The following is a 7,321-nucleotide window of genomic DNA, read 5'->3' on the forward strand; positions in this document are numbered from 1 at the left end:
AAAGTTTGCAAGAATTATCAAGCAGGGAGCAAAATTTTGCGTACATAAATTTCAGCCGACTTATATCCTTTGTGACCTTGACCCTTGACCAAAATCAATAGGCTTCTTTGTCTCATCAAGGGCGATAATCCATCTAAGTTTAATTGAGATCCTATAATTTGTTAAAAGATTATAGTGCAGAAAACAAAATTTTCTCCAAATTTCAGTCTATTTATAGCCCCTTTGACCTTGTGACCCCGGAATCGATCTAAGTTTGATTGAGATCCTATAATTCGTTCAAGAGCTATGGTGTGGAAAACAAAATTTTCTCCAAATTTCAGTCTATTTATAGCCAGTGACCTTTGACCTAGTGACCCCAGAATCGATAGGCTTCCTGGTCTTACTGAGGGTGACAATCCATCTAAGTTTGATTGAGATCGTATGATTCGTTCAAGAGCTATGGTGCGGAAAACAAAATTTTCTCCAAATTTCAGTCTATTTATAGCCACTGTGACCTTGACCTTTGACCTAGTGACCCCAGAATCGATAGGCTTCCTCGTCTTACTGAGGGTGACAATCCATCTAAGTTTGAATGAGATCCTATAATTTGCTCAAGAGCTATGGTGCGGAAATGAAATGTTGATGCGTGCAAAGGCACTTCATCAGGATCATAAGCCGAGTTCGACTTCATCGAAACTCCGCTAAAAATGAAACACTAGTCAAATAATGTTATTTATTGCCAAAGTATTTGGGACATTATACTGTGGCTTAAACAGGGGGTGAATGAACCTGACAGTATGGGAAGCATATAGTGGAATCAGACTTGTGATGCTGGAAATCTATAGTGATTAATAAACTATACATGTACAAGATCCATAACTATTTTTTTTCAGTTTGTGAGGGAGAATCCTCATGTCTCTTTCATCTGTAGACAAATAAACAATGTGTTTTGACCAGAGCAATTTCCAATCCTTTTTGCAACATAAATTCAACATTGTGGCAACTGGGTTAAACTTTGATAGTGAAGTAATACATGGCAGCACCTTATCCCATGCTCTTAAAATTTCAATGTTTTATCAGGTATACTCTCAATGTTCATGAATTTAACATTTTTACACAATATCCTTTCAAGCATCCTATTAAGCATTTATTTGTAAAAATACACAGTGAATTTCAATGAAGTTAGAATACACAAGCATTATGGTTGAATGAAACTTCACTGTTTTGCAATGTGAAAGAAAACAAGCAATATGAGGTAAACTTGTTTAATAAAAAAAATCCCAGTGGTATAAAGCTTAAAAGGAAGACAGAACATTCAATCCTGTAGTACATGCACAATAACTGAAATACATCAAAATACGTGGACATGATATCTTAAAATGAAAGTTAAAAATCCATCAATATTGTATAGTGAATGGAATATGGAAAACAGATGAGCACATGATGAACCACTGCATCTAGAATAGGTCTGTAAAAAGGAGCTCATTTTTTTTAAAAAGAAAAATAGACTAAGATAACAATGGAAATCTGCAAGATTTTGTAATTTTCAAAAGAAAAAAGTGTATCCTATTTTCAACATTCTTCGCAGCATTACCTGATCAGGATATGGGGCTCACGGCGGGTGTGACCGGTCAACAGGGGATGCTTACTCCTCCTAGGCACCTGATCCCACCTCTGGTGTGTCCAGGGGTCCGTGTTTGCCCAACTATCTATTTTGTATTGCTTGTAGGAGTTATGAGATTGATCACTGTTATCTTCACCTTGCATTAATAAGAAATCAGGATGAGTAGATGAGTAATACTTTGCATTATTTCTTAAAAATTGTCAGATATACAGAACAAAGTCACGTTTACCAAAAGTACCAATCTAAAACTTGTCACAAACAATAAACACTACTTATTTTACATGTATACTATTGAATGAAAAAGTTATACAAAATATGGAAGCTGAAGAAAAAGAAATGACAATATTCAGTATCATTTGTGCAGAATGTACATGTACCAATATCCGACGGACTTGACTAAACTAGGGTGAACACTGTTTTATTTATTCCTTTTAAACTTACAATTGTTCTACCTCTCCTTGAAACTGTACATGCATGAACATTTAAAATCTGAGAGAAAATTTTAAAAACATGCCAAAAACTTATAATTGTGTATGTAAATATTTACATGTAACAAAATACTAATCAAGTACAGCAATACCTAAATAACACTACTTCAAATAGACCTTCAGCTTAACATGTTACAATAATTAAAACTGTTAATAAATGAGCAATCTGCACCATCAAAATCACAAATGTCTCTAGAAATGGTATGTTACATTTATAATGAAGACATTTGATATTCAATTTACATTGGGACACATCAAGAAATGGGAATGAAAATGAAGAAACACTAATGCTATATTGACTAAACTAAAATAATCTAATGTAACACCAATGTTCAGATCACAACTAAAAGAATATGAAACGTCTGTGGCTTACAAGTAAAAGATGTCACAGAAGCAGCTGTACAAATTATTTGCACATGTCATGTCCAAAGAAAAATACAAACCAAAATCACAAAAATGTTTCAGAATACTGAACACAAACGTTGTCAATGCAAATGAGTAAAACAGAATATTTACAATGTAACAATATACTATAGAAGACTAACAGCATCATTAAAGAATACCTATTTATAAATAAATGTTGAGAGACACACTTTCAAATTAACTTTGGAGACAATCATTGTGAAAAATCCTTTGCTGATACAGTCAAGTTTGTCTTTACAAAAGAACGTCTCTGTGGTTAAGCTTACACAATTTGTATTTTAAAGGGAATGTATTAGTTGAAGACAAAAAAGTGTTAAGTATGGGAAATTATATTGACAAAGTACAAATTTCTCTAAGAACACAAATGTCCAGTCAACAAGAGATTTACATAAAGCGTATTCATGATACAATACTTTAATCAAAGGGAGAAAAAGCACACTCCCAAAAAAGAAAGAAACCCAAACAATCAAAAACATAATTTTGATGACCTCATGAGCATTTTCCTTTATTTCAATTACAAGTAATTGTAGTATCATTGACAAAATTGTTTTATGAATAATTATGTCTGGAATAAGACAGAAAAATCATGTGTTATCTTTAACAAAGTAGAAAAACCCATAACTAAAATAACAAGTACTAGCTGCATACAATGTAATTGGTTTTCATTATACATATGTACATTTCACATCTTCTGTGATGTTCAAGCAGTGGAGAAGGCCTCTACATTTCCATTAACTGTTTGGACAATGCACTGGAATGGAATTTTTTCTGACAGGGTTGTTTCAGTTGCATTTTCTTGACACTGAAGAGCCTTCATGACCAAGTTCATTGATACGTCAACATTTTGAAAGTTTTCTCCTTCTTCGATCATAAGGGAAAATCCCAACTCAGTCTTTTCATAAGCAATAACACTGCCTTTCAAAATGGACGGTGGAGCTTCGCATTTCTAAAAAATTAAGTTTAATAAAATAAATGTGTGCATACATTTATTTGAATCAGCATTATGGTGATGATGGGTAATTGTACATCAGAGTTCAGAGTGCACATAAAAATTTTCAGCACTAGCCCAGTCAGGCTAACAATGAGAAAAATTTTCTATCAAAAATCATTTTATACTAGTCCAGTTGTAAGTGTGAGAAATAAAATGAGAGTTTAATCTTATTCAACAAAGTACATAAGAAATAAATACAGTGGATCTGTTGTGACCCCATTCTACCCCCCCCCCCCCCAAGGTGTCCTGATTTGAACAAATTTGAATCTACACTATCTGAGGATGCATCCATGTGACTAATCAAGGATTTCCTGTTCTTGGGAAGATTTTTGTGATGACTGCATATTAGACCGACTCTTAGGGATCACTTTACCTGGCCTCTGTCTGTTTGTCTGTCCCTCTGTCACACCTCATGACTCGAGAACCGTAAGAGATATGAATTTGATATTTTGCAAAAATATTGCTTGTCACCATGGCTTTTGCAAATTACCATGGTTACCAACCTTGTGACCCCTGAGCATGACCTTGAGCTTCTTTTCAAAATAAATCATTGTGCAAATAACCAGTACTTTTGACATTTAAGTGCTAATTCTGTGTTATTTAACAGGTGCATTGTTCGTCATAAAATATTATGAAAAATACAGGACCTTAGTACTTTGCAAAAAATACTCCAGGAGGGTTAATTTAACTTATGTCTTTTGAATTTTGAGAGGTAGAGATTTGCTAATTAGTATTTATACATGTTTATAAACTCCTGATAATGTACTTTGAAAGTATTATATACAGTACAACACAAACTTATACTATGAAAATAAATTGGGATCAGTTTTCCAACAATGGATCGTGTCGACTAACATTTGCAGTAAAAACACACTGAAATCTCTATTGGAGGAGTGTTGGACAAATGTATAAATACATTGATAAATAATTATTTCTAAGAATTGAAGTTTACTTATTCGAGGGTCGGGGAACCATATTTCTTTTTGATTATCAGTTTCTACAATAGCTGACTACTCTTGGATTTATCTACATCTTTAATGAAGCTTCAAAGCAGGTAACACATGCGTTCCTTGGAACACTCTAGTTGATGATGTGACCCCATCTTACGTCTGGGGGTCATGACTTGAACAAAATGAATCTACACTACCTGAACATCCTTCAATATCAACACATCTAATCACGGATCTGGGTTTTTTTTAAAGAAGAATTTTTTTCTGTAAATTACTGATTTTAGATGATGTTAATAAGATCCAGCATTGTGTCTCCCTCCACCTCAGGGCCATGATTTGAACAAACTTGATACATTAACTCAGGATGCTTTTATATCAATATGACATTTCATGGCTCAACTATTCATGAGAAGATGATTTTTGAAGATTTTTTCCTATATATTCCTACGTAAAACTTTGATCCCCCATTGTGGTTCCACCATACCCCTGGGGGTCATGGTTTGAACAAACTTGAATCTATACTACATAGGGATGCTTTCATATCAATACAAATTTAATCATTGCTCTACTATTCTTGAGAAGAGGAATTTTAAAAAATTTCATAATATTCCTATGTAAAACATTGATCCCCAATTGTGGCCCAAACTACCTCAGGGGGTCATAATTTGAACAAACTTAAATCTCCTTCACCCAAGGATGCTTTGTGGCAAGTTTGGTTAAAATTTGGCCCAGTGGTTCTGGATAAGTGGAAGATGGAAGGGCAGACAGATAGACGACAAACAAAATGTGATCAGAAAAGCTCACTTGAGCTTTCAGCTCAGGTGAGCTAAAAAAGTTAGATTGGGAATTTAATTTCAACAAACTGGTAGTCTTCTTTATTTGCATTTCAATTTCAAAAATTAAATTATCATGTTTATGAGAAATAAATTTATTTACAGGAGTACATGTACGAGGTGTGCTGTGCATCCGGGCACCTTTGATTCAATGAAATTCCCCCAACGCATTAAAAATTCTCCGAGGAAACACTTTTAATGTCTGTGAAATTTACATATGTGTTTAGTTTAATGGTTTTACCTGTATTTGTGTTCTTGAAGTGGTTGACAAGGAAATGTCTTCCTGGAAATGGTTCACAACTACATTTGTGATTTCTAGGAAGCTTCCTACAGTACAAATTGCAGTCATTTCTCGCCAAAGACTGACTTTCATTTCATCGGTGTCATCTTTTATCTTGATGTTTTGCACAGCGACATCCTGCCCCTTCACTTGAACGGTCCTCACCATTTCTTCCTGGAAATTCAATACAACATTAACAAAGTAATGCATAAATGAAAATAGTTGGCAAGTTTGATGAAAACTATATGTAAATTTTGGCAACTTACCGAAGTGACTCTCCCTTTGACACTGATCAATGTTTTAACTGGAGAGGTCTTTGCTGTTTTTAGGCTGATGGTCTCAGCAGGTGGTGGATGACTAATGCTTTTTGCTTCATCAATGACCTTTTGAGGGACATCAATACTGGATGTTTTCATGATTTTGCTGACCTTTGTTAAGATCACAACTGGCTCTGGGTCCAATTTGAAAACATAGTTTGTGAGCATAACAGTGTCTGATACCTTCACACTTGAAAGCTTTTCAAGGTCATAAAGGATCACTTTCATTGAAGAATCTCTGTCCGTTACACCTATGACAACACTCTCCTTCTTTTGTCCTGCAGATGTTGTGTAGCTTCCAGGTGTACCTACACCACAGACTTTGACCTTAAGAGGGTTTGAATAAGGTTTGGGTTTTGCCCCCTTTAACTTACTGATTAAATATTGTGAACATCTAAAAATAAAAGAAATGAATTCAATATATTTTTTTATACGAAAGAGCAAAATGCTTGACAATCATGTTTTGAGTGATTTCAAGTAATTATAGATAAACTGTACATTTTAGCTCTCACAGGTCAAGAGGATGATCAAAGGGAAAGGGGTGGGGGGACAGATGGGGAAAAAACTTACCTTAGAGGTAAAATTTGTTTTAAGCTGTATATCAAGCCAAGTTACATATGCAAAAGAGATTTTACAATCAAATAATGTGTAATAAATTGATATTTTCCATAAGGAGTTTATGATAAGTATCAAAAGGTACGGAATAATTATTTCTGAATATTGGAATACATTACATTTTTTTCTCTCTTGATTTTACCAAATGTTGAGAACATTTTATAATTTTTTATTTCAAGGAAACAAAAAGGGGTTTATGATCGGAATAGTATGTCTCTAATGTGCCCCAAGAAATAAGCTGATCAAATAAATATGGTCAATCACAGAACTATAGTCAGTAGTAACACATGTGGGCAAGTATCTAAGACCAAACTGTTCAAACATAAAAGACCGAAACAGTGAAGTTGCTTGCGCATCAATGTTGAGATCACTTATTATCACATGAGGTTTTTCTAGCAAATCAGATCCAAGTAAAATTCTTAGAATTTCTTGTGCACATGAAGTAGAAGTTTTGGGTGGCAAATGTAAGCACTTTAGAGTAATCCATCTTTGGCCCAAAGCAACTTCAGCAGAAAGTACCTGTGTAGATTCATACATGTTTTTCTGTAAATTCTGGATCAAGACACCATTCTTCACATAAATAGCCAATCCATATACTGGTCTTTGCAGACTTTGACAAGGGTAATCAAAGCGATGCAGCTGAAAACCTGGCAATGAAAAATGTTCATTTTTGTCCGATTCAATGAAACGCGTTTCAGCCACTGCAATGAATTCTGAAAATAGCAAATTAAAGTCTTTTTCCAAATCAAGAAAATGACGGTGGAGAGATCTTATGTTTAAGAAAAGAATTCTTGCAGCTGCATTAGCATGATTTTCAAGAG

At 34.3% G+C, this 7,321-nt stretch overlaps 1 protein-coding gene across 1 annotated transcript; it reads right to left on the reverse strand.

The window, feature by feature from the left end:
• Positions 1 to 3,214: 3,214 nt before the first annotated feature.
• LOC125648942 (uncharacterized) lies at positions 3,215 to 5,984 on the reverse strand. Its single transcript, XM_048875991.2, has 3 exons — positions 5,835 to 5,984; positions 5,530 to 5,742; positions 3,215 to 3,460 (listed from the first exon to the last, which is right to left on the reverse strand). The coding sequence occupies exons 1-3, from the start codon at positions 5,982 to 5,984 to the stop codon at positions 3,215 to 3,217; spliced, it is 609 nt and encodes a 202-aa protein (XP_048731948.2).
• Between the last annotated feature and the right edge of the window lie 1,337 nt (positions 5,985 to 7,321).

The sequence above is a fragment of the Ostrea edulis genome, chromosome 5 (assembly GCF_947568905.1).
Source record: "Ostrea edulis chromosome 5, xbOstEdul1.1, whole genome shotgun sequence".
Classification (NCBI taxonomy): Eukaryota; Metazoa; Mollusca; class Bivalvia; order Ostreida; family Ostreidae; genus Ostrea; species Ostrea edulis.